Raw genomic sequence first — 27,615 nt, 5'->3', positions numbered from 1 at the left:
TGACTCCATGTATGCATGGGAAGACTGGAAGTGACATGTTTCTTCAACTTCCTATAAAGCTGTCCTTGTGTATGTCTGTGCATACCGTTGGGTAAATGACTGTCTTCAGATGCCAACAGCACGGGTGCTCTGTCTTAAATCTGTCAATCTGTCCTTAATTCTCCCTGGTTTCCCCCGATTCACCCCAACCAACCCTTCCTCCCGTCTGCTCTACAGGATATCTATGATCTAAAGGACCAGATTCAGGATGTAGAGGGGCGGTACATGCAGGGGCTTAAAGAGCTGAAGGTAGAGGGGCCTGAGCTCACAGCATGCCTTCTCTTGTCCTCTGGGAGCCTTATGGCATCACTAACCCCACTGTACCTACGTCTCCCCCTCCCTCAACCCCTCTAGGGCTCCACTGACTAACCGCTAACTGTAACACCAAAAGCACTCATTTCTATCTTGGCTCCCTGTCTGATGGCATGTTCCCTGCATGACCTTTCTTGCTCAGTTTGAAACTCACTGGGAATGGAAAGGATGGAAAGCCTTGCTTGAACCCTAGCAGTGCTTGGGGGTAAGAGCAAGGCTAAGAATTGTCTTGTCTTGCAGAAATCCTGTGCCTGTTGGATTGGTTTCAGGGTTTGTAGTCCTACCCAGAAAATGACAAGCTTTCATTCACACAGCACTGAATGGCTGGGCTTCTTTTCTGTAGCCACCCTAAAAAAGTCTGAGGAAGTATATATATATATTTTTTTTGTTTTTTTTAAGTACTTTACTAACACAATAGCTGAACTTGCTCATGTTTTGATATATTTTTTCTTTGGCCTCAAGTAGTTTTTTTTTTTCAGATGCCTTTTCATCACTGCCACAATGGATATCAAGTGTATCAGTTTTGATCACTGGTCCATCTCGGGTTTTGTCATTGATTACAATGTGAGACAATTCCAAGGTGGGGAGCATTGTGATGACGTTTCAACCCCCCAGATTCTTAAACACAATCAAACCTGAGATGGACAACCGGTGCAACCCTTGAGATAGAGCCTTTCCTCTGTTTTAGGTCTTATTTTTAGATATTACTAGTGTACATAAATTGTATGTTTTTTGATATGAGTATTGTTCATTTAGCGTAAGAGCTCTAGTCACTGTTAAAATGCGTCATATTGAATTGAACTCGTTTGAAGGTGAGACTGAAAAATAAAGGTTACATTTAATTGAACTGCACCCTACCCAACATCTATAGCAGTGTCTGTCTGTCGCCGGTGTTTTTCGAACATCCCAAACACGGTTTCCTAGTTGAGATACTAAAGGAATGTAAGAGTAAATGTAGTGTTCTATTATCAGTGTGGTCGTGTAGCTGTATCCCATAAATAAATGTAATTACTATAGCAATAGTTCCCACCATGGTTAAGTGTGTAAACATCTGTTTGTCCTTGGTAGGAGTCGCTCTCGGAGGTGGAGGAGAAGTATAAAAAGGCCATGGTATCAAACGCACAGCTGGACAACGACAAAACCAACCTCATCTACAACGTGGACACACTCAAGGACGTCATCGAGGAGATGGAAGAGCAGATGGCCGAGATGCGGAGGGAAACTGAGGACAAGTCTAAGGTGAAGTGTTAAACACACACACAGCATCGTAGATAACCTTTATCATCTAGTGTTAACACATGCAGACTCGGACCGAGGCGAGTATATACAAATTGCAGCAAAGTCTCCAACCACACAATCAACTTATCCACACACAGTGCCCTCCAGTTATATTGGCACCCTTGGTAAATATGAGAAAAACGGGCTGTGGGAATACATTTTTTGGCTGTTTATCCTCTTGGTCTATCATTCAAAATATTCACAAAAATCTAACTTTTTAATTGAAGTAAGATGATAAAAAATAAAGGTGAAATAAATTAAATTATTTTTCTCTGAAAAGTTTCCTACAATTATTGGCACCTCTAGAAATCTTATGAGTAAAATCTAACTGAAGTGTATTCCCATTCATGTTTTATGTCTAAGTTCTGAGTGATTAGGAACACTTAAGAGGTAAGCCATGACTTCCTGTTTCACTATGGGAAAGACCCGAGAATACAGTAATGATGTGCGACAAAAGGTTGTTGAGCTGCACAAATTAGGAAATGGCTATAAGGAAATAGCTCAACGTTTGAAAATGCCCATTTCCACTATTAGGGATATAATTAAGAAGTTTAAAGCAACTGGAGATGTTAACATGTGGTCTGGAAGAGAAAGTGTGTCTATATTGACCCCATGCACAGTGAGGAGGATGGTTAGAGTGGCCAAAAAATCTCCAAGGATCACAGCTGAAGAATTGCAGACGTTACTTGGATCTTAGTCAGAAAGTCTCCAAAACTAACATCAGACGCCACCTACATAACCACAAGTTGTTTGGGAGGGTTGCCATAAAAAAGCCTTTACTGTCATCAAACAACAAACTCAAGCACCTACAGTTTGCCAAACGTTACTGGAACTTTCATTGGGACCAGGTTCTATGGTCAGATGAGACCAAAATAGAGCTTTTTGTAAACAATCACCAGAGGTGGGTTTGGCGTAGACAGAAAGATAGCCATGCAGAAAAGTACCTAATCTCCACTGTGAACTATGAAGGTGGATCTTTGATGTTGTGGGGCTGTTTTTCTTCCAAAGGTCCTGGACAACTTGTTAGGATACATAGTGTCATGGACTCCATGGACCTTGGAATCTGAAGGATCTGGAGAGATTCTGTATGGAGGAATGGTCTCAGATCCCTTGCCATGTGTTCTCCAACCTTATTACGCATTATAGGAGAAGACTCAGAGCTGTTATCTTGGCAAAGGGAAGTTGCACAAAGTATTTAATGACTGGGTGCCAATAATTGTGGCACACATATATATGAGAATACATTTTTTTTCTTTCAATTATTTTACTTAGGTTAGATTTTTGTAAATATTTTTGAATGAAACAACCCAAGAGGATAAACAATACATTTTTTCACAGCCTGTTTTGCGCATATTTACCAAGGATGCCAATATTAGTGGAGGGCACTGTACTTGCAGTTCATGTGCAGGTCTTACAATCAGTAAAGCAGCCAAATCAAACTGCACCATAGTCAGTCTGACCATGAGATCTACTGCTCTCTGCTGACAATGGGTGTACCATCACCCCTGGTGAGACAAAACCACGACTCGTCAGTGAAGAGCACTTTTTGCCAGTCCTGTCTGGTCCAGCGACGTTGGGTATGTGGCCATAGGCGCGGTTGTTGCCGGTGATGTCTGGTAAGGTCCTGCCTTACAACAGGCCTACAAGCCCTCAGTCCAGCCTCTCTCAGCCTATTGCGGACAGTCTGAGCACTGATGGAGGGATTGTGCTTTCCTGGTGTAACTCGGGCAGTTGTTGTTGCCATCCTGTCCCGCAGGTGTGATGTTTGGATGTGCAGGTGTTGTTACACGTGGTCTGCCACTGCGAGGACGATCAGCTGTTCGTCCTGTCTCCCTGTAGCGCTGTCTTAGGCGTCTCACAGTACGGACATTGCAATGTATTGCCCTGGCCACATCTGCAGTTCTTATGCCTCCTTGCTGTATGCCTAAGGCACGTTCACGCAGATGAGCAGGGACCCTGGGCGTCTTTCTTTTCGTGCTTTTCAGAGTCAGTAGAAAGGCTTCTTTAGTGTCCTAAGTTTTCATAACTGTGACCTTAATTGCCTACCGTCTGTAAGCTGTTGGTGTCTTAACGACCGTTCCACAGGTGCATGTTCATTAATTGTTTATGGTTCATTGAACAAGCATGGGAAACAGTGTTTAAACCCTTTACAATGAAGATCTGTGAAGTTATTTGGATTTCTACAAATTTACGAATTATCTTTGAAAGACAAGGTCCTGAAAAAGGGACGTTTCTTTTCTTGCTGAGTTTAATCATGATTGCGGTAAAATTGTGCGTACGGCTTACTATCATCCTGGCAGTTGTAAACTTTGCGAGGCATGTCACTTCACCCATCTCTTCACATGCACTGTTTTCTTAACCACAACTGGATGGATCCATAAAGAGTGGCTGTAGGAATAATTATCACTGAATGATGAAAAATTGGAATAAAGTAGGGTAATGCAATTGAAGGCATACTCTTGCTTACTGAAACTCCCAAAGTCTTCCAATTGTTGTAATACATTTGATTGAAACAATAGCCTACCGCGTGTGGTCAACTATTTCAGCACTGTTTCGCGCTGCTTTGTGACATGCGTGGGATAAATCATTTTATGAATGTCCGATTTTTCTTTTCATTGAATCTTCGTTTGAATATTTGTTAGGCCTTGGAAATGTTAGCTAAGTTGAGGTGAGTGCTGTTCATGATCATCTCGTCTAGTTGGCTCATTTATGAGAACATTTTGCCAGCATGTTATATAGCATAACAAGTGGATTATTTTTCTCTTTACTCGCTGTCACTTAGTAGCCTACTCCTGACCAAAACGCCTGTACTTGTCTTAATCAATGTGATTTTGTTTCTCTGGATCTCTGTATATTCGGTTAATTCTCTGGCTGGGCAAATCAGTGGAGGTGGTATAGCTCATCTTTATTCGTTTGCTCATCTATCTCTGATCAGAAACGTTTAGCATGCGATAATGTAGCCTAAATCAAGTGTAGGCCTGTTATTTTACTTCAAATCAAATATTATTGGTCACATACACATGGTTAGCAGATGTTATTGCAAGTGTAGAGAAATGCTTGTGCTTCTAGTTCTGACAGTGCAGCAATATCTAACATGTAATCTAACAATTCCACAACTACCTTGTACACACATCAAAGTAAAGGAATAAGAAAATATACATATAAATATATGGATGAGCAAGTATATACATATGAGATAAGTAATGCAAGATATGTACACATTATTAAAGTGGCCAATGATTTCAAGTCTGTATGTAGGCAGCAGCCTCTCTGTGTTAGTGATGGCTGTTTTAACAGTCTGATGGCCTTGAGAATAGAAGCTGTTTTTCAGTCTCTCGGTCCCAGATTTGATGCACCTGTCCTGACCTCGCATTCTGGATGGTAGTGGGGTGAACAGGCAGCGGCTCGGTTGGTTGTTGTCATTGATGACCTTTTTGGCCTTCCTGTGACATCGGGTGCTGTAGGTGTCCTGGAAGGCAGGTAGTTTTCCCCCGGTGATGTGTTGTGTAGACCGCACCTCCCTCTGGAGAGCCTTGCAGTTGTGGGCGGTGCAATTGCCCTACCAGGTGGCGATACATCCCGACAGGGTGCTCTCAATTGTGCATCTGTAAAGGTTTGTCAGGGTTTTGGGTGACAAGCCAAATTTCTTCAGCCTCCTGAGGTTGAAGAGGCGTGTTCCGCCTTCACCACACTGCGTGGGTGGACCATTTCAGTTTGTCCATGATGTGTGCGCCGAGGAACTTAAAACTTTCCACCTTCTCCGCTGCTGTCCCCTCGATGTGGATAGGGGGGTGCTGCCTCTGCTGTTTCCTGAAGTCCACGACTGCATATAGGCAGCGCCAAAAGCCAGAGGAGGTTGTGAAATATGAACACAACTCAAATGTTTTTGAAAATATAGATTGCTATTATTTTCTATCGGTATAATGAGGATCCTCTCAATGTAACAAAGCAGAGTGAGGGTTGGAAAGAGATGAAACGTGAATCATAAAAGCATGGGCTTGCCCTGGGCTCTGTTTCAAAATGGTATTATTAGAATTTTTTATATGACAGAGGTTCCACATGTTGCCAAGATGCAAGTTCTGTGGGAAAAATATTCCTTGGATTTTATTTCATTATTCTTAGCCTACTGTAAAATTTGTGTTGACTGTGATCAGAATAGCCTGTCTTGTTTGTTTAATGAACAAAACAACTATAGATTTCATGTGCGTGCCGCAGCCTTTACAGACCAGTAACATAGTTAAACAAAAAAATATGCCATTCTTTTGAAAATAAATAGTATTAGTCTTATGTTTCTTAGGACCTGCCTAAAACAAATTAATAATGGAATTCTTTGTGATGGTTTATATTCAATGGATTTATTAAAATGGATATCCACCCACATTGGCCCATGTCTACTCTCACTCATACTCTTGCCGCCATGTGCACGGGAGATATAAAAGGCTCATCTCTGCAAGAATGTGGTAAAAATGTATGAGTTCAAGGTAAAATAAAAACATACTGTGAAGTCTGTCTGTAAAAGGGTATAGGTGTAAACATCAATGGAATATTGCTCACTGCTCATGACTGTACTCTTATTTTGGGGGGGGTTGAGATTTTAAACTTTTTTGATGAATGTTTTGCAGTTTTCGCTTTGTCATTAATTGAGTCTTACAACAGTCCTTTCTCTTTCATTCCAGGAACTAGAAAGACAAAAGCACACATGCACAGTCCTTCAGCACAAACAAGTGGAGTTAAAAGAGGGAATCCGCCAGAGAGATGAGCTCATAGAGGTATGTCTGCACTAAGAAAACAAACATTTGGTGGCAATCTGTTCACACCTGTTCTACACCTCTTTCTACAGTTCCATTCTCTACAGTCCTGTAGTCTCTGTACTGCAGTATCCTGATGAAGATCCAAAGTGTGAGACTGTGCTTCTCGCTCATAGTCTCGCATTCATCCCAGTGTCTCCTGACATCACTCTGTTTTACCGTTTTCTCCGTCTGCTCTTTATCATGTTTCTTTGCTTCGTCTCTGTATACTGAAATGATCTCTTCTCCATAACATTTTCTGGCCTCCCGTCTTTTCTCGGGTCTTTTTTGGTGTCTTACCTTTCGTCGCTCTCACTCAATTTCTATTCAATGCTTTTGTCTTTTATCTGCATTTCTTATTTTTCCTCCTCCTAATTTATCCTGTCATGTCTCTTTCCATCCTTTTAATCTATTTCATTGTTTTACCCTGTATCCCCATTCACTCTGTCTGTACACAATACCACTACAGAAGAACCAGCGAATCCAGACTAACTTAGATACCCTCACCAGAGAGGTGTTTGACCTGCAGGAAACGATAAACTGGAAGGACAAAAAGATTGGGGTAGGAGGTCACGCTAGGGACTCTGAAGGATGTGAGGCAATAGATGTGCACAGACATGTTCAGGTAGATATAGCTTGCTTAGTTTTGGTTGTATGTCTGACTCTGACCAAATGGAATTTGAAAAGTTGTGTTCAGATTCAATACCCTTCACCCAAAAGCAGTGGTGTAAAAATACTTTAAAGTGCTACTTAAGTAGTTTTTGGGGGTATCTGTACTTACTATTTATATATTTTTTTCACAACTTTTACTTCACTACATTCCTAAAGAAAAGAATGTACTTTTTATTCCATTTTCCCTGACACCCAAAATACTCAAATTACATTTTGAATGCTTAGCAGGACAGGAAAATGGTCCAATTCACACACTTGTCAAGACAACATGCCTGGTCTTCCCTACTGCCTCTGATCAGGCGGACTTACTAAACACAAATGCTTTGTTTGTAAATGGTGTGTTGTAGTGTGCCCCTGGCTATCCGTGAATTATAAAAACAAGAACATTGTGCAGCCTGGTTTGCTTAATATAAGGAATTAAATGATTTATACTTTTACTTTAGATACTCAAGTATATTTTTGGAATGCATTTACTTTTTATACTTAAGTATATTTAAAATCAAATACTTTTAGACTTTTCCTCAAGCAGTATTTTACTCTGTGACTTTAACTTAATTTTCTATTAAGGTATCTTTACTTTACTCAAGTATGACAATTGGGTACTTTTTCCACCACTGCCCAAAAGTGTAGATGGGTATTTATATAAATAATGGGGACAATCTGTGACATTGGGATCAATATTACAAAATGATTTGAACAAAAATAAAAAGGATTTTCATGCAGTTCCACATGAGTAGAGGAACTAAAAGTGAATATATGCGAATTGACCTATAACTACAACCTATACAAGAACAAAGGCCTAGGCCTATACATCCTTTAAGCAGGGTTCATACAGACATTGGCAAGTCAAATTCAAGGACTTTCAGGGACTTTTTCAAGCACTTAATTGTAATTTAAGGACCTCAAATGTTATTTAATTGTTTGTATAATTTATATAATTGTACATAAAGGGCCTAATATAGAAGCCCCCTCCCCCAAAATTAGACCTTGCCAATGTTTCAATTATTATTTCATTCTAAAGTACAGTGCCTTCGGAAAGTATTCAGACCCTTTGACTTTTTCCACATTTTGTTAGGTTACAGGCTTATTCTAAAATTGATTAAATAGTTGTTTCCCTCATTAATCTACATAAAAATCCCCATAATGACAAAGCAAAAACAGGTTTTTAGAAATGTTTGCTAATTTATTTATAAAAAAAATATCACATTTACATAAGTATTCAGACCCTTCCCTCAGTACTTTGTTGAAGCAACTTTGGCAGTGATTACAGCCTCGTCTTCATTGGGTAATGACGCTACAAGCTTGGCACACCTGTATTTGGGGAGTTTCTCCCATTCTCTGCAGATGCTCTCAAGCTCTGTCAGGTTGGATAGGGAGCATCGCTGCACAGCTATTTTCAGGTCTCTCCAGAGATATTTGATCGGGCTAAAGTCCGGGCTCTCGCTGGGCCACTCAAGGACATTCAGAGACTTGTCCCGAAGCCACTCTTACGTTGTCTTGGCTGTGTGCTTAGTGTCATTGTCCTGTTGGAAGGTGAATCTTTGCCCCAGTCTGAGGTCCTGAGCGCTCTGGAACAGGTTTTCATCAAGGATCTCTCTGTACTTTGCTCCGTTCATCTTTGCCTCGATCCTGACTCCCAGTTCCTGCTGATGAAAAACATCCCCACAGCATGATGCTGCCACCAGCATGCTTCACTGTAGGTATGGTGCCAGGTTTCCACCAGACATGATGCTTGGCATTCATGACAAAGAGTTTAATCTTGGTTTCATCAGAGCAGAGAATCTTGTTTCTCAGGGTCTGAGAGTCTTTAGGTGCCTTTTCCTGTGAAGTGGCTTCCATCTGGCCACTACCATAAAGGCCTGATTGGTGGAGTGCTGCAGAGATGGTTGTCCTTCTGGAAGTTTCTCCCATTTCCACAGATGAACTCTAGAGCTCTGTCAGAATGACCATCGGGTTCTTGGTCACCTCCCTAATCAAGGCCGTTCTCCCCCGATTGCTCAGTTTGGCCGGGCGGTCAGCTCTAGGAAAAGTCTTGGTGGTTCCAAACTTATTCCATTTAAGAATGATGGCGGCTACTGTGTTCTTGCGGACCTTCAATGATGCAGACATTTTTTGGTACCCTTCCCAAGATCTGTGCCTCAACACAATCCTGTCTCAGAGCTCTACGGACAATTCCTTTGACCTCATGGCTTGGTTTTTGCTCTGACATGCACTGTCAACTGTGGGACCTTATATAGACAGGTGTGTGTGCCTTTCCAAATCATGTCCAATCAATTGAATTTCCAACAGGTCAATCAAGTTGTAGAAACATCTCAAGGATGAACAATGGAAACAAGATGCACCTGAGCTCAATTTCGAGTCTCATAGCAAAGGGTCTGAATACTTATGTAAAAATATTTTTTGTTTTGTTTAGCAAACATTTCAAAGAGCCTGTTTTCGCTTTGTCATTATGGGGTATTGTGAGTAGATTGCTGAGGAAATGTTTTTATTTAATCAATTTTAGAATATGGCTGTAACGTGGAAAAAGTCCAGTGGTCTGAATACTTTCCGAAGACACCGTATGTGAGAATAATGTGGACCATTGCCTGACTAAATAGATTGAATGCATGCATGGCGATTTTTCTGTAGCCTATGTGGCCAACGCAGGCACACATAATAAAGCCATGAAGAGCGATAGCATTAATCTCACCATTTAAAAATCAAATCAATTTTTATTTGTCACATGCGCCGAATACAACAGGTGTAGACCTTACAGTGAAATGCTTACTTACAAGCCCTTAACCAACAATGCCGTTTTAAGAAAAATACCAACAAAAAGAGCATCAGTAAAGTAATCTCACCATTGCTGTTTTTATAATGAGAAAGGGACCAAAAACCAGGTTCCTTTTTTAATGGAATGATTTGTATGGGAAGCCAATATTAGATGTTGTCATCCTCCTAATAACCTCATGTTGTTTTACTGCAACACAGTAGCGCAGGGAAACAAATGAAAGTGGCCATCTCTTACAAAATGGATCAAAAATGAAATCACAGACAATTATATAACGGAGCAGGAGAACTTATAAATTGGCTACAATAATTACAATAACTTTTCAAGCACCAAATTGAGGAAATGTCACGTTTAAGGTAGGCCCATTCCAGTACTTCTGAGCTCCAAATTCAAGTAGGCTACTTCAAGCACCTTGTATTGTTTAAATTTGCAGGTCCAACATAAAAAAAAACAAGAAATGTATTATGTTATTTCATTACCAGATCATATTGTGAATAAGCCCGCTAGGCTGTGTAAATTGTTGTCATTATATCCAGAATAATTAATAGGAATAGCGTTGGGTGTTGCGCAATCGTCTGTCCTACACAAAAGACTGTCTAATCCGAGGCACAAAAACATATGAAAACATGAACTCATTACCTTAATGCTTTCTCTGTTAAATCTAACAAGACCCTGCTGGAAATAAAGCAGACAACAGATTATCAACATCAAGTTGCTAGGGTATTGGATCCAACGTGGATCCAGGCACATCCGTCTTCACCGGCATAACGAACGAGACACCAAAATATTCTCAGCCTTTCTCCCAACACTTGGGCTGCTGTTGCACCATCACATCTGTTCATCACTGTCACTCGGAAAATTCCTTCCTGGGTCAGATATGTGAACATTTCACGGCGTAACTAGTCAGCTGGACATGAAATGCAGATCCCAACAAGTATTATGCGTAATTATTGAAGAACCATGTTGACAGTATCAATTTAGGCTTTAAGTACCAAGGTAAGGTGACTCTTTTGGTTAGAAGCATTCGATTTTGCAATGCATACATTATTTTAGATTTGTGTGCCCATGAAAACAAAACTGTTTTCCCCCGTAACGTAAGGAGACACAAAATATTACGTAGTTACACTGAATTTCTGAGATCTCTATACTGAAAACTGCCCTACTGCTAGATCCATGATTCTTAGAGGGAACAAGTTCAATGTCTAATTTAACTGATTTAATGCTTAATATATGATATAATGACAACTTACACTGCCATAAATGCAAGGACAGAAAAGTAGTTTTGTCACCCGATTTTAGACAAATCCGTCAAGACGCCAACCATGATAAAGGATTAAACATGTTTTAAATCAACTCGTGAATTTTATTGAACTATGATCCCCCTTATATCTTAATGTAATGACATGAACAAAAATTGGCAGATTTATCAATGACTTATCAACAGCTATAACAAGTTGTCCTAATTTATAGAAAGACCCGCAGTCCCCCTCAAGTATTTAAAACATTGGGTTGGTGCAAGCATGGCTGGAGGAAGTTTCCACCACATTCCTTACACCAGTCCAATTCCTTTTAAATCGTGAGAGGGAGTGTTACGAGTGTACAATTCAGCAGAAAGGTCGAGAATCAGACCACCCATATCAACCTATACATTTGCCTGAAGGAAACTTGGAGCTGATTCACAGATCGATAATCGACTGGTCCTAAACAGTCTATTGCCTCTCATCGTTGCATGACAGGGAGCCTGTAGTCTTGACCAATTCTAATTCACAGTTTGGACTTAATGTGCATGTGATTTGACGATTGTGGGCTCACTAATTTACGTTTTAAGTTGGATGCTGTGGTCATTCTAGGTTTAAATGTAGGTTTTGTATGCAATCCACAAAGTTTAGTCAGTGCAAGGGAAAATGTGCACCTGCAAGCATTTGATATGTCAAGAAATGGTGAAAGATCCATATGCCACCTCATTGATGGACATTTCTCCCTTAAAACTCTATTTGATGTACCCTGAAATGACAGCATGAGATCCATTTGACATGAGTCAAGACATCTTTCTTCGCAAAAAATAAAATGTAGGCCTACACCTAAAGCTTTGCCTGTTTAGTGTCAGATTGTGTCTGTTAGTTGGCCTTTAGCTCTCCCTTACAGCACTGTTTTGTCTTGTCTGATCTGTGAGCATGTGGTGATTGTGTTTAACATCTGCCACTTTGCCTTTCCAACTCAACCTTACCATTTTGGTGTGCCTTTTGTGTGTGCATACAGACATATGTGCATGTACAAAAAACATATCATTGTTGTGTGCATTCATGTACGCATATCAGTCTTTCCAACCTATCCTCGCCTCTTCTTTCCTTTCTCTTTCTTGTTGTCTTTTCTCCCTCCTGCGTGTGGCCACCAGGCCTTAGAGAGGCAGAAAGAGTACTTTGATTGCATTAGGAATGAGAGGGATGAGCTCAGAGATGAGCTGGCTGACATCAAGGCGAAGGCCAAAACAGGAGAGGTAGGTCTCACCACCAGAGGGCTGGGAATAGTACTATACATTTCCATTATATAGACAAAGTTGGTTACAGGAATAAGCTCGCTAGCAAACCAAACAGTGATGAAAAAAGCAACTTGTGGGTCGTATGTACCTCGCCGTTTTGTTCCTACTGTTTCTCCCAATGTCAAATTTGTTGGACACTTGGTGTGTCTGTCAGTCTGCGTACCAGAAATGGAAACCTTTTTAGTACACTGTCACTTAATACGTAAAGCTCAACAGTTCTACGTGGTCTGCTCTGTGGCTTAATGTAGAACTGAACATTTTCCTCCACTCCTTTCGGCAGCTAGCGCAGATTTTTTATTTTTTTTATCTGCCACACCCCCTTTTGAATCAGCTGTTTTCTCAAAGATATTACGCTACTTATCCTTTTATCTATCAAATGTCTTGCACAAGCAGCTACATTAGTTTTAATTATAGACATTTATTTGGGGATTCCAACAGTCATCATTTGCATGATGACACAAGGTGGAGTCTCATTTCATACCACGTTTCCTCGCCTCCGCTCCTCGAAGATGACCTTTTGACCTATTTCAAAGTGGAGGACGGAGGAGAGGCGGCGAGCAACAGCAATTGAGATTCTCCCCGTCTTCCTTTGACTCCTCCTAGAAACACGGCCTGGTCATCATCCCTGAGGGAATGCCTAACGGGGACATCAGCCACGACGACCCAGCCACAGGGATCACTGTGGTCACACAGGAGGCTGCCCAGGTGCTGGAGTCAGCAGGAGAAGGGCCTCTGGGTGAGTGGAAGGGACAGAATGAGCTCTATTAAAGGGAGCATGGGGACAGCTAAATGAACTTGTATCTGTAATGCATTATTCAATAATACCAGGGGGAGAGTTTCATTGCTTTAGCCATAGGTGCAAGGAACCTCTTATAATTATATATTTTCTTTCCTTTGCAGATGTTAGGCTACGAAAGCTTGCGGATGAAAAAGATGAACTCTTAGCCCAGGTACACACAGTTTTCCTCTTTGACCCAAGTGTCTTCTTTTTGAACTGTCTGCGTGCGGCTGTTACAAGTAATTATGTGTGGCGTTTCACAGATCAGGAAGTTGAAAATGCAGCTGGAGGATGAAAGGCAGAAGCACTCGAAGATGGAGAACGCCTTCACAGAGGGAGAGAGAATGGAGAATGGCACTGAACTGCACGTCATCGAGATGCAGAGTAAGTCTCATTCGTGCCCAAACCTAAAAAAAAGTTCACAACACAGAGGCATACACATCACCACTTAGTCTGTCTAAAGACTTTCTTGTTACATTAAACATACACAGAACTCCACTTGTCCAAAACATCCTATTAGCAGCTGCCAGTTCCATCTCTTATGTGCCAAGAACGAACTAACAGCAAGGCTCACATCTTTATTCTAATGTCCTGCGTAAGGTAACTGTACTAACTAAAATGTTCTACTCTCTGCAGGAGATGCCAACAGACAGATAAGTGAATACAAGTTCAAGCTCTCGAAGGCAGAACAGGAAATGGGCACAATGGAACAAAACGTAAGTCACGGAAACACTGACATACTTGTCCACATGTAACCTAGCTGACCATATGCCAACTGGATACATTAGTGTTTGAATGAGAAAAGGAAAATAAGTCAGATTTGTATGTGAAGGACTTTGTTTCATTATCCTCATATCCAGATCAACAGACTTGAAGGACAAGTGTCCAGATACAAGGCATCGGCAGAAAACTCAGAGAAAATAGAAGATGAACTGAAAATTGAAAAGAGGAAACTTCAAAGGGAGGTAAGAAACCAAACTAAAATCAAGTCAGTGGCCAATGTTTGATTTTACATCAAATGTTATCTAACCATTCCCCTCCTTTTGCCACAGCTGCGTACGGCTCTGGATAAGACTGAGGAGATGGAGATGACCAACAACCACCTAGTAAAGCGCCTTGAGAAGATGAAGGCCAATCGGAACGCCCTTCTGTCTCAACAGTGAGGTCTGCTGGATTGCCACAGAAGCCCTTAAACTCACACCTCAGATAGTGTCTGGAGCACATTTCCATTCTTCCTCAGTAACACTTAAAGTTGTGTAGCAAAACCAAAAACACTTACAGAAAAAAAGCAAGAGTTCGTTTTTTTTTTTTTTTAATAAAGGATTAGCATTGGTTTGTGCACCAGTGTCTTCGGAAGGGAGACTCAACCTATTAAACCATAGTTACTAGGGGGAGATGATGAATATAAGGAAAATTTGACTCATTACTTTATTTTTCAAAGCTTTGTACTACATGTTATTCACAAGGTTTTACTGCTGGGTGCTTGGCTATTATAAGTTTTTTTTAATAAGTTGCATGAATGAGTATAATGGCGCTTTTTAACTGTTACCCTTACGGCTGCTCTCTGGCCCTGCACCTATCCATAATCCCTCACACAGTGAAGTGCCTTCTCACACCTGGAGACTGAGGGTTTTGCATTAACCAAACAATTCAAAACAATAACTGGTACAGAATAATGTATTTAAAGGTGCAGTCATGATTTAATGAAATATATAGAACCAATTGTATGCAGAGGTTTCATTGATTTCTCAAATATTTAAAGATTTCTTGGCAATAAGTGTAAATGTCAGAACTGTAAATACAAGGTAGATTTGTTAATTTTTTTTGCATGGGTTATGGCACATTGAATTCCATTTGTAAGAGTGATGGTTTGAGGTTCTTTATTTGGGGTACATCAGAAGACGGCACTACATACCACTTCTCAAACAGTGTTCGCTGCTTTGAAAGCCAAGCAGTTTCAAGTCTCAGGACCACACAGTGATTGTGTCTGGGGCAGCTATCGCATTGAATAAACTCTAACAGATTTACACTGCCCTTTGTTTCATTTTATGTTACCAGTAATCATGAACAAGTTGTTAATGCTTGAATTATACCCAAGCACCTCAATCCCTTAGGTATAGAATAATCCACTCTGTAAAAGTCAATGGTTCGAGCTCCCACAGCCTGAACAATTTGGAAGATGAGGGTTCGTACAGTGTTTACATACTTAGGTTAGAGTCATTAAAACTCGTTTTTCAACCACTCCACAAATGTTTTGGCAAGTTGCTTAAAACATGACAAGTAATTTCAGACAGATGAATTCACTATCACAATTCCAGTGGGTCAGAAGTTTACTGCCTTTAAACAGCTTGGAAAATTCCAGAAAATTATGTCATGGCTTTAGAAGCTTCTGATATGCTAATTGACATCATGAGTCAGTTGGAGGTGTACCTGTGGAAGTATTTCAAGGTCTACCTTCAAACTCAGTGCCTCCTTGCTTGACATCATGGGAAAATCAAAAGGAATTAGCCAAGACCTCCACAAGTCTGGTTCATCCTTGGGAGCAATTTAATCTGTCCAAACAACAGTACGCAAGTATTGAGACCACGCAGCCGTCTTAGCACTCAGGAAGAAGTGTTCTGTCTCCTTGAGATTAACGTAATTTGGTGCGAAAATCAATACCAGAACAACAGCAAAGGATCTTGTGAAGATGGAGGAAACAGGTACAAAAGTAACTATATCCAGAGTAAAACGAGTCCTATATCAACAACCTGAAAGGCTGCTCAACAAGGAAGAAATAAGACAAGACAGACTACAGTTTGCACATGGGTACAAAGATAGACCAGAGGACATTTCTCCAAAAAGTACTGATGAAACTGTTTGGGGGATGCTCGCAAGCCGAAGAACACCATCCCAACCGTGAAGCACGGGGGTGGCAACATGTGGGGGTGCTTTGCTGCAGGAGGGACTGGTGCACTTCACAAAATAGATTGCATCATGAGGTAGGAAGATTGTGTGGATATATTGAAGCGACATCAATCAGGAAGTTAAAGCTCGGTCGCAAATTGACAATAACCCCAAGCATACTTACAAAGATGTGGCAAAATGGCTTAAGGACAACAAAGTCAAGGTATTGGAGTGGTCATCACAAAGCCCTGACCTCAATCCCATAGAACATTTGTGGGCAGAACTGAAAAAGGGTGTGCGAGCAAGGAGGCCTACAAACCTGACTCAGTTACACCAGCTCTGTCAGGAGGAATAACCCAAAATTCACCCAACTTATTGTGGGAAGCTTGTGGAAGGCTACCTGAAATGTTTGACTCAATTAGCATTGCCTTTAAATTGTTTATGTAAACTTCTGACCCACTGGGAATGTGATGAAAGAAATAAACGCTGAAATCACTCTACACTATTATTCTGACATTTCACATTAAAATAAAGTGGTGATCCTAACTGACCTAATACAGGGATTTTTACTAGGATTAAACTTCAGGAACTGTGAAAAACTGAGTTTAAATGTATTTGGCTAAGGTATGTAAACTTCCGACTTCAACTGTATGTCAAATGGTTTCCCGAAACAGACATACAGCCCATGGACAGTGTTTCTCATGTCTTAGCATCGCTCAAATACTTTGTAGAGGTCTGGTAGGTTAGCAATCTGGAGTACGCTGCCATCCTCACTGAAGTGTTTAGGGGGACTGAAGAGGCTCCGGAAGGCTTTAAACAGGAGATGCTCCACCTTCCAACGCCACGAGTTCAGCTCTGCATCCTGCAACACATTCACAACCATAGTGTGTTCAGTAAGTGCTAAAATGGAACCAAAACTGAAAATATAAGAGCGTGTTCCTACGACATGGCAGTATTTCTTCAATTTCAAAATGATTTGCTCCTGAATCCTTTCTTGGTTTCATCAACTATCAGATTGACAAGTGCGAGACATTAAAAAAAAAACAAGGCTGTGTTCATTAGGCATGCAACTGAAAATGAAAATTATTGGCCAACTCCATGTACTCCATTTCCTTCTGTTTGGTGCCTAATGAAAACGACCCGGGATGGCGGATCTGAGTGACATACCTGCTCCTCCTCTCCCGGCTCTAGCTCCAGGACATACTGTTTCCTGATAGAGTAGAACTGGCTGCACTCCTTGCTGAAGTCTCTGAAGCAGTCCTTCTCATTGTCCCAGTTCACCTACACAACCCCTCCGATTAGTCACTTTAGTCTATAAGAACTTATTGATAAGACATGGTCATGGATAAGAATAGTTCACACCTCAGTAGCCAAACGTAGGATGAACATGGGCAGACCCTCCATAGGAGGGGTGTACTTGTCAAGCAGCAATGGCAAACCGGTGAGATTTCCTTCCTGCAAACAAGACACATTCTGATCTTAAGTTTTGCCCTGATGTCATGCATAACAATTACATTTAGGGGGTAAATGCTAATGTTACAACAAGGTATGATTTCAATGTTTTTGTCAGCACAGACAGGATACAGAGGGTCAGCAGACAGACCTGGTCTATCTCCATGGAGAAGTAGTCCTCCAGCATCTCAGATTTCTTCTTCAAGAAGTCGACTATGTATTGGGCCAGACCCTCCTTGGGCCCGTCCTCCTCCGACCAGCCACTCTCCTCGGAGTCCAGAGCCAGCATGGCCAGGTCATAGAGTGGTGCAGGCTCCTGGAACAACAAAACATCAACAAACCAACTCTGAGCCAAATATCTGGGCCCGTATTCACAAAGCGTCCAATCTAGGTTTAGGTTCTCCCTGTCCATCTTATCTGAAAGGCTAAATTGTTCTGAGACCATTAGTGAAAACAGGCCCAGAATCACAGCCTCTGGTAATGCGAAAACAGGATTTTAGAAACAAATAACTTATTTACATAAGTATTCTGACCCTATGCTATGAGACTCAAAATTGAGCTCAGGTGCATCCAGTTTCCATTGATCATTCTTGAGATGTTTCTAAAACTTGATTGGAGTCCACCTGTGGTAAATTAAATTGATTGGAGATGATTTGAAAAGGCACACATCTGTCTAAGGTCCCACAGTTGACAGTGCATCTCAGAGCAAAAACCAGGCCATCAGGTCGAAGGAATTGTCCGTTGAGCTCAGAGACAGGATTATGTCATGGCACAGATCTGGGGAAGGGTACCCAAAAATGTCTGCAGCATTGAAGGTCCCCAAGAACACAGTGGCCTCCATCATTCTTAAATGGAAGAAGTTTGGAACCACCAAGACTCTACCTAGAATTCGCCGCCCGGGCCAAACTGAGCAATCGGGGGAACGAGCCTTGGTCAGGGAGGTGACCAAGAACCCGTTGGTCACTCTGACAGAGCTCCAGAGTTCCTCTGTGGCGATGGGAGAACCTTCCAGAAGGACAACCATCTCTGCAGCACTCCACCAAATCAGGCCTTTATGGTAGTGTCCAGATGGAAGCCACTCCTCAGGAAAAGGCACGACAGCCCACTTGGAGTTTTCCAAAGGGACTCTCAGACCATGAGAAACAAGATTCTCTGGTCTGATAAAATCTTTGGCCTGAATGCCAAGCAACACTTTTGGAGGAAACCTGGCACCATCCCTACAGTGAAGCATGGTGGTGGCAGCATCATGCTGTGGGGATGTTTTTTAGCGGCAGGGACTGGGAGACTAGTCAGGATCGACGGAAAGATGAACAGAGCAAAGTACAGAGAGATCCTTGATAACCTGCTCCAGAGCACTCAGGACCTTGGAAGTTGAACCTTCGCCCCAGTCTAACAGGACAACACAGGAATGGCTTTGGGACAAGTCTCAATGTCCTTGAGTGGCCCAACCAGAGCCTGGACTAACATCTCTGGAGTGACCTGAAAATAGCTGTGCAGCGATGCTCCCCATCCAACCTGACTGAGCTTGAGAGGATCTGCAGAGAAAAATGGGAGAAACTCCCCAAATACAGGTGTACCAAGCTTGTAGCGTCATACCCAAGAAGACTCAAGGCTGTAATCACTGCCAAAGGTGCTTCAACAAAGTACTGAGTAAATAGTCAGAATACTTATGTAAATGTGATATTGCAGTTCTTTTTTTTTTTTTTTTGTAAAATGTTCTTAAAACCCGTTTTTGCTTTGTCATTATAGGGTATTGTGCGTAGATTGATTAGGGTAAAAAAACGATTTAATCCATTTTAGAATAAGACTAACGTAACAAAATGTGGAAAAAGTCAAGGGGTCTGAATACTTTCCGAATGCATTGTACAAACTGCTCCCAACTTTAAAAACGTTAGGCACCAAATAGAATTTAAGGAGCACCAGAAATAGATAGATTTTTTAATATAGTTTAGGCTTACATTAGGCCTATATGAATCCTACCTTTGAAGCACATCTTATGAGAAGCAGACCCTTTTCCTTTCTTCCTGGGCCAATCAAGTTGGCCTAGACCTACTGTCAAGTTACCAGGTTGTTAGCTAGCTAGGTAACATGACTGTAAAACCATTGTTTGTTATAAAAAAAAAAAATACATTTACAGTTTTTAGGACTACAAGCTGGCGAAATCAAATTTTATTAGTCACATGCGCCGAATACAACAGGTGTAGACCTTACAGTAAAATGCTTACTTAGGAACCCCTAACCGACAATACAGTTTAACAAAATATAGATAAGAATAAGAGATAAAAGTAACAAGTAATTAAAGAGTAGCAGTAAAAAATAACATACATGGGGGTGCCGGTACAGAGTCAATGTGTGGGGGCACCAGTTGAGGTAGTATGTACATGTAGGCAGAGTTAATTAAAGTGACTCTGCATAGATGACAACAGAAGAGAATGGGGGGGGGGGGCAATGCGAATAGTCTGGGTAGCCATTTGACTAGATGTTCAGGAGTCTTATGGCTTGGGGGTAGAAGCTGTTTAGAAGCCTCTTGGACCTAGACTTGGCGCTCCGGTACCGCTTGCCATGTGGTAGCAGGGAGAACAGTATATGACTAAGGTGGCTGGAGTCAGACCATTTTTAGGGCCTTCCTCTGACACCACCTGGTATAGACTGGCGCATACAATAGAGTAGCTGTTGTTTAAAGAATTTCACTGAATTTATAAAACAAAACTGACTAAACATTTTATAAACAGGTGCCAGTTGGTTCTTTAGATAGGTACGGTCAAAAATGTTGGCAGTATCATATGAGACGGTACTACGGTATTCTAAAATGTTGGTATCATAAGTACCACGATATTACCGTGGTACCGGTATACCGTGCTACACATTGATGTGTGTCATACTTACAGATAACCTCAAGATGCCAAAGTTACCGAAGTCGTAGATCAAAATTTGGTAGAATAGCTCCTGGCTAAAAAAAAGAAGAGAAAAAGCCAAATATTCAGCACCTTGAGCAACTGCACAGGAATACTTCTAATTTATATATTTCTATAGCAGCGAAGTATATTTTTAAAGCTTCTACATGCAACTCTGCACAACAAATGTTTTTCTGAACACTTCTACATTAATGTGGATGCTACTATGATTACAGATACAGTATAATGGATGAGTAAGAAAGTTAGAGGCATAAATATGATACCCCCCAAAAAATGTGAATCTCCCCTGTTATTGGTGATGGTGAAATGTTAGCATGTCTTGGGGGTATATGACCTTTGTGCCTCTTTGTCAATCAAGCTTGATGTAGTCATTGCGTGCTAGGAATATGGGACCAAGTACTTTTGACTACTTTAATACAGGCCTTCAGAAAGTATTCATACCCCTTGACTTATTCCACATTGTGTTGTTACAGCCTGAATTCAAAATGGGTGGTAGTTTTTTTTTACTCACCCATCGAGACACAATACCCCATAATGACAAAGTGAAAACATGTTTTTTGAAATATTTACAAATGTATTGAAAATGAAATACAAAAATATTTAACTGACTTTTTAGAATCCCCTTTGGTAGTGATTACAGCTGTGTGTCTTTCTGGGTAAGTCTTAGAGAGCTTTGTACAATATTTGCCCGTTATTATTTTCAAATTTCTTCAAGCTGTGTCAATTTGGTTGTTGATCATTGTTAGACAACCATTTTCAAGTCTTGCCATAGATTTTCAAGCAGATTTAAGTCAAAAACTAACTTGGCAACATTCACTATCTTCTTGGTAAACAACTCCAGTGTATATTTGGCCTTGTGTTTAAGGTTATTGTCCTGCTTATAGGTGAATTAATCTCCCAGTGTCTGGTGGAAAGCAGACTGAACTAGGTTTTCCTCTAGGAATTTGCCTGTGCATAGCTCCATTCCGTATCTTTCTTTATCCTTACCATAACAAAGGGGTTGAATACTTATTAACTCAAGACATTTCAGCATAAATTGTTTTTCATTTTTAAACATTATTCCACTTTGACATTATGGGGTATTGTGTGTAGGCCACTGACACAAAATCTCAATTGAATACATTTCAAATTCAGGCTGTAACAACAAAATGTGGAAAGTCAAGGGGTGTGAATACTTTCTGAAGGCACTGTATACGTGAATTCTCACAAATGCTTTCATATCCAAAATGCTGCCGTTTCAAGCCAAATGATACGTTTTAGCTTAACTGTACGTAGGGGAGTGCATGTGGTTCTGACCTGAGTTTGGTGGTGTTGAGAAGGTACAGTTTGGTATGGTGCTGGATCAGAGTCCACTGGGGGTTGACACAGCCCACAAACGAGTGATTCTGAAGCATCTCTTGAAGACCTGAGGAAGACCAAACATACATTTGACAGGCTCTCAAACCAAATCTTCTGCTAAGCGTTTTTGCCATCCTTAGTTTACTACAATCTCCCTTTTCTGTAATGAAGCAAGTACAGTAGTGCAACAGCTACGTGCAAAGTAGCTTTCTTCACCTGATGGTGTCAGCAAAGACAAATCACGAGTATAGTGGAATTTCTACAGTATATAGTGGATTAGCTCTTTCAGATCTCATTTCTCCCCCTTTCACACACTACTTCTAACCCATGGTAGTTAGAATTGAGACCACCGCAGACACTCCTTCCTGTACGTATCCAGTATTTGATGATGGATGGAGTTGGGTATACCTTTGTGTGCGTGCTCAGCGATGTCATCTCTCAGCTCCTTCACACTGCTCAGCTTGATGGCTCGTCTCCTGGCTGTGGCTGCAGCAGTCAGGTCCTCCTGCTCCTCATCCTGACCAGCACGGGGACGCTTCCTGGGCCAACCCAACAACACCCACACACTGCTATTACACGCAGACATAATTCCTACGCTGCTTTTACTAAACAAGTAAACACACACCATGCTCAGTTAAATACGTGTGCACACACACACACATCTCCATACACCTTTAAAAATACACGCGTGAGTACACACTCCGTGCACCACCAAATATACAGACATTCTATGCACCAGTAAATAAACACACACTCCATAAAGCACTTAATACACCACACACAGACTATTCAAACAAGCACTCAGTGAATGATTCCCTAAAGCCCACTAAGAAGGCATCATCACCTGGGGAGATCAGCTGGAGTATTTAGGCTGGTTCCCTCCCCATCGTCTGTGGCACCTGGCACCTGTTCCTCCAGGATCTCTGCATTGTCCATCTCTTCCATGTCATTGGTGGTCACAGGTTCCCCCCTGCTCTGCCCATTAGGGTTGGCGGTGGGAGTAGGGGCCAGCTTGGATGCCGGCTGGAGAAAGGCGTCCAGCTTTTGGGCTCTACTGTCGGTCCTGACCATCTGATGGGCGTAGACCCGCTCACTGTCCCCTGTGGAGTTGGAGGAAGACTTCCCCTCGCTGGTGGAGACAGACAGCCCAGGTAGCAATGTCTACAAAGAAATAGGTTAAATGGATAACCTTTTATTATTTTTCACCTCAATTCCAAGAATGCAGCTTCTCTTTTTTACTACTACTACTACTACTACTACTACTACTACTACTACTACTACTACTACTACTACTACTACTACTACTACTACTACTACTACTACTACTACTACTACTACTACTACTACTACTAAAGAAAGGGAAAGAGAATTGCATACACCCAGTTTAGCTTAGACACATACTGTATGTTTCATAGCCAAATATAGTGTTAAATACCTGGTAGTATAATATCCTGTTAAAAACATTACAATGAGAAGACATTCAGCATGGAGGACTGCAGAGCTAACAGCACCTGTGTGAAGTACGTGCGCGAGGAGTTGGAGCCCAGGAGTTGGCTCTCTATGTGTTTTTGAACGCTCTCGATGATACAGTCTTCATGGAGGAAGTGCACCTCGTGTTTGGTAGGGTGGACGTTCACGTCGATGTTATGAGGGGCAATCTCCAGGCTTAAGCAATAGAACAAAGAACAGTAAATACAACCAGAAATCGTTTGCTTTCCAGTTAAGTGACAGTAAGTGGAGTTACCTGAGATATAGAAATGGGTGAGAGTTCTTGGGAAGGTATGCAGCATAAACGGTCTCAATGGCTTTTTTTAAGGCACTCGATTCAACCAGACGATCTGAGGAGAAAACAAGACTATTAGTAAAAGTTCACAGGAATATCGTATTCAAATAACTAGTTCATTTAACATAGCGATCCTGTGGCACATACGATTGATGAAGAGGATGAGGATGCACTTCTTCACTGAGTAGTTGGCGTTAGAGATGTGGCCCTTCAGCTTATAGGCAAGCTTCTGATCCTCACAGCCCACTTCAATCAGCTCCCTATGGAAGAAAAAACGTGCAACACACTGCTCACTCTTCACACTAAAGACGCAACGGCAAAACTGGTATCGATGACATCATTATAGCCAGATTTCAACCCGTTCTGGTTGTAATTAAGTTATTTCAACCAGCTTCGCCCTCGGGGGAAGGTCAAGATCACTGAGCACAAGAAAAAAACAGCAGAAGTCCAATTATCGTATTAACTACGCAGAGCACATCAGATTATAGCTCAAAGCATTCATTAACAGATCAAGATAAAACTGTCTGGCTGCATATACAATTCAAAATGGATGGCATAACCTCTATTCACTCAACGAGGAACTGACATTCCAACGTGAGAGAGTAATCTTGGAGGGGTATTTTTTTCTAGTACCTGCTGACTGTATTGCCGAACACCACACGGATATTATCCAGTGTGGAGGCGTTGGGTAGGGTCCTGACGTCTGCCATGGTCTCGCCTTGCTGGAGAAAAAAAAGACAGAACATTTGTGACATACAACCAAAGTCTCCTCCCTTCAGGGACAATGACCTCAGGTGAAAACATCAAGGGTAGGAAATGTGAAAGAAAATAAACAAAACAAACAAGCAAACAATCTCACCTTTTTGACAGCAAAGCTTTTCCCAGAGTTGTGTATAGCATACCTGTAAAACAAAGACCAAAAAAATATATTGTTTGCATGATTCACAACACATTGCCAGCACACAAAATAAAAAATATTTGTGATGCTTGACCCACGAGATGTGCACTGGTAGTGATGTCTGAGGCCACACACCTGCTCACCACCTCCACAATCCTGGAGTACTCCTCACTGGGGCTCTTTAGGGCTTTCCTCCTGGTGGACACGTTATAGAACAGATCCTCCACCTGTGGATGTTCAGAGATATTTGAAGGCGTCGTCTCTTTTGCACATTATAGTCAATCTAACTTGCGGTTGTCAGTGGCCATTTAATGAACTCACAGTGATCTGTGTCCCCTGGTTTCCAGCGCAGGGTTTGGGTTGGGTCTTTAGTTTCCCATCACAGTAGGTGGCTCTGGGGAGGGTGAGGGCAGTACTTACAGACTGAGGATTCAAACATGTTACTGGGCATTTCGACAAAGGACTGATAGCCTCGTCAATCAAAGCGTAATCGAATAATAGGCTACCTGTAAGCACACTTGGCGTCAGCCGTTTTGGTTGTTATGGTCACATGGGCAACATGGCTTATACTGGCAAGTGCCTGAAACACACACACACACACACACACACACACACACACACACACACACACACACACACACACACACACAGGTTACATGGATAGTACAGAAAGACTAGAATTGAAAATCTAGCTTTGCCCACATAAGAATAACCTATACCAAATACATCCCCATTACAACGTGACCTTGACAATGTGGATTATCGAATTACTCAAATGATCAAACAATCGGAAATACTTCACCTCTCCTCGGAAACCATAGGTTGAGATGGCGTTGAGGTCCTCAAAAGTCTGGAGCTTGCTTGTTGTAAACCGTTCACATACTATTTCCATATCTTCTTTCTTCAACGAGAAAGTAAAACAGTCGAAAGGAAATTGAGAAGTGAACCCAAATATGGACTTGGTGGAAGTTGTTTATTTTGCTTACATGACTCACACTCTCTCTCTCTCTCACAAACACACACTCGTCTTACCCTGATGCCAGTGCCATTGTCCTGTATCTGGATAAGTTTCAGACCCCCCTCCTTCACAGTCACCTGTATGTTGGTGGACTTGGCATCTAAACTGTAACATTACAGTGAAATGCAGATTTCATATGGTGAACCAAACTGATATCTTCTCACAAACCAAATTGCAAAGACTTGGTACAGTAACTATGTAAACAATCAGCTGTCATGAGAATAGCATGGATATAACTCCAATGTGACAAGTATTTAATCACATTGGAGTTATTGCCAAAGCTAGCTAAGCTACAGATTCAGTCACCAGATGCTGAAGGGGGGAAATCCAGTGCAGCAAAGTCAGGCGCGCAGCTTCAACAGTAGAGCAAAAGATGTGGTAGGGACCAGCAGCTTCATGCATGACTTCCTCACGCACCTCAGCAGCCTCCGTGACAGTGGCTGAGGTTCACAGCTGCCAGCTGCCTATCTATATCCACAGTAAAACAAGTTCTATATTGGCATAACCTGAAAGGCCGCTCAGCGAGGAAGAAGTCACTGCTCCAAAACCGCCATAAAAAAAGCCAGACTACAGTTTGCAACTGCACAAGGGGACAAAGATCGGACTTTTTGAAGAAATGTCCTCTGATCTGATGAAACAAAAATATAACTGTTTGGCCATAATGACCATCGTTATGTTTGGAGGGGGAGGCTTGCAAGAAAAAGGACACCATCCCAACCGTGAAGCACGGGGTGGCAGCATCATGTTGTTGGGGTGCTTTGCTGCAAGAGGGACTCGTACAATTCACAAAATAGATGGCATCACGAGGAAGGAAAATGATGTGGATATATTGAAGCGACATCTCAAGACATCAGTCAGGAAGTTAAAGCTTGGTCGCAAATGGGTCTTGGACAATGACCCCAAGCATACTTCCAAAGTTCTGGCAAAAATGGCTTAAGAACAACAAAGTCAAGGTATTGGAGTGGCCATCACAAAGCCCTGACCTCAATCCTATAGAAAATTTGTGGGCACACACTTTTTCAGTTCAGTTTTGTGGTATATGGCCAATATACCACGGCTAAGGGCTGTATCCAGGCACTCCGCGTTGCGCATAAGAACAGTTCTTAGCTGTGGTATATTGGCCACATACCACACTCCCTCGGGCCTTATTGCTTAAATATACCACGGGTATGATGCAAAACACTTGTTTGGTGTTCTAATTACATTGGTAACCTGTTTATAATAGCAATAAGGCACCTCTGGGGTTTGTGGTATATGGCCAATATACAACAGCTAAGGGCTGTATCCAGGCACTCCGCGTTCCGTCGCAGGGTGGGGGTGTGGTATATATTGGCCATATACCACACCCCCTGACTGATTGTAAATACTGAAAGGGAACTATGAACGATCGGAAGAAAGAGACTGAGGAAAGGATCATCATTTGCTTTTGTTGATTACTCATTTACTTTGGATCATGACATATGTTTGTGAAACTATCTATATAGGCATATTTACAGACGGATTTTTATTTTAAAGTTGCATTCTGTATTTGCACAACTGACACACACACACTGACAGAACTCCATCTCCATAGAGCTAGCCAGCTAACTCACGTTAAATAACGTTAGTACTATTAGAGACAATTATAAACTCTTAGCTTGAACGCTAGCTAGCTACTTTTGTTAGCAATATGGCTAACAATTAACATTCTTCCTAACTAGCTAGTTAACTAACTTACCAGTTTTCAAGCAATTCTTTGATAGCATTTGCAGGACGTTGGATAACTTCTCCAGCAGCAATCCGATTAACAACGGTCTCATCGAGTCTCCGAATCACCCCGGACATACTGCCAGACTGTTAGCTTTGATTCAGATTGTGAATATTATCAGAAGTAACACAAATAGCTGTTAAATGGGACACCCTTAGTTAATAAGATTAGCTAGCTTAACATCCTACCACCATCACAACATGTTGTTAAAAGCGCGGGGGAGAGTGAGGGGTTCGATTAATCTCACCAGTGCGCCCGTTGAGGCATGTTTTGCACCGGCTGAAAGTTGATTGCATTCGATTTGGAACCGGGCTGCCTCCCGGACGTGAGCCAGGTGCCCCGCTCTGTCCGACGGCGAAGTCGCCTCAAAACAACAGTTAAGTAATTATTAAGCGCGTGTAAT

General features: G+C 41.7%; 2 protein-coding genes across 19 annotated transcripts in view; one reads left to right on the top strand and one right to left on the bottom strand.

The window, feature by feature from the left end:
• The window catches only part of lrrfip2 (leucine rich repeat (in FLII) interacting protein 2), a 64,332-nt gene extending 49,128 nt beyond the window's left edge, over nt 1-15,204 (top strand). For 8 of the 18 annotated variants that reach the window (XM_029753267.1, XM_029753266.1, XM_029753269.1 and 5 more), the window contains 11 exons: nt 217-288; nt 1,420-1,590; nt 6,306-6,398; nt 6,886-6,978; nt 12,254-12,355; nt 13,001-13,133; nt 13,298-13,347; nt 13,439-13,559; nt 13,812-13,891; nt 14,036-14,140; nt 14,228-15,204. In XM_029753267.1, the coding sequence (XP_029609127.1) occupies nt 217-288; nt 1,420-1,590; nt 6,306-6,398; nt 6,886-6,978; nt 12,254-12,355; nt 13,001-13,133; nt 13,298-13,347; nt 13,439-13,559; nt 13,812-13,891; nt 14,036-14,140; nt 14,228-14,338 (1,131 nt within the window). In that variant the 3' untranslated portion in view covers nt 14,339-15,204. The remainder of the gene's footprint in view (nt 1-216; nt 289-1,419; nt 1,591-6,305; nt 6,399-6,885; nt 6,979-12,253; nt 12,356-13,000; nt 13,134-13,297; nt 13,348-13,438; nt 13,560-13,811; nt 13,892-14,035; nt 14,141-14,227) is intronic. The other 10 variants (XM_029753272.1, XM_029753281.1, XM_029753270.1 and 7 more) reach the window with 5 other exon arrangements.
• A 1,424-nt stretch (nt 15,205-16,628) lies between these two features.
• mlh1 (mutL homolog 1, colon cancer, nonpolyposis type 2 (E. coli)) lies at nt 16,629-27,590 on the bottom strand. The gene is made up of 19 exons (XM_029753261.1): nt 27,183-27,590; nt 25,480-25,570; nt 25,250-25,348; nt 24,954-25,027; nt 24,769-24,841; nt 24,583-24,674; nt 24,409-24,451; nt 24,183-24,271; nt 23,697-23,809; nt 23,511-23,604; nt 23,278-23,431; nt 22,611-22,927; nt 22,175-22,305; nt 21,725-21,833; nt 20,400-20,463; nt 17,665-17,829; nt 17,424-17,516; nt 17,229-17,342; nt 16,629-16,923 (listed from the first exon to the last, which is right to left on the bottom strand). The coding sequence occupies exons 1-19, from the start codon at nt 27,287-27,289 to the stop codon at nt 16,768-16,770; spliced, it is 2,178 nt and encodes a 725-aa protein (XP_029609121.1). The 5' UTR covers nt 27,290-27,590; the 3' UTR covers nt 16,629-16,767.
• Between the last annotated feature and the right edge of the window lie 25 nt (nt 27,591-27,615).

The sequence above is a fragment of the Salmo trutta genome, chromosome 5 (assembly GCF_901001165.1).
Source record: "Salmo trutta chromosome 5, fSalTru1.1, whole genome shotgun sequence".
Classification (NCBI taxonomy): domain Eukaryota; kingdom Metazoa; phylum Chordata; class Actinopteri; order Salmoniformes; family Salmonidae; genus Salmo; species Salmo trutta.
The sequence above is the reverse complement of the archived record's forward strand: the minus strand, read 5'-3'. Positions and strand labels throughout refer to the sequence as shown.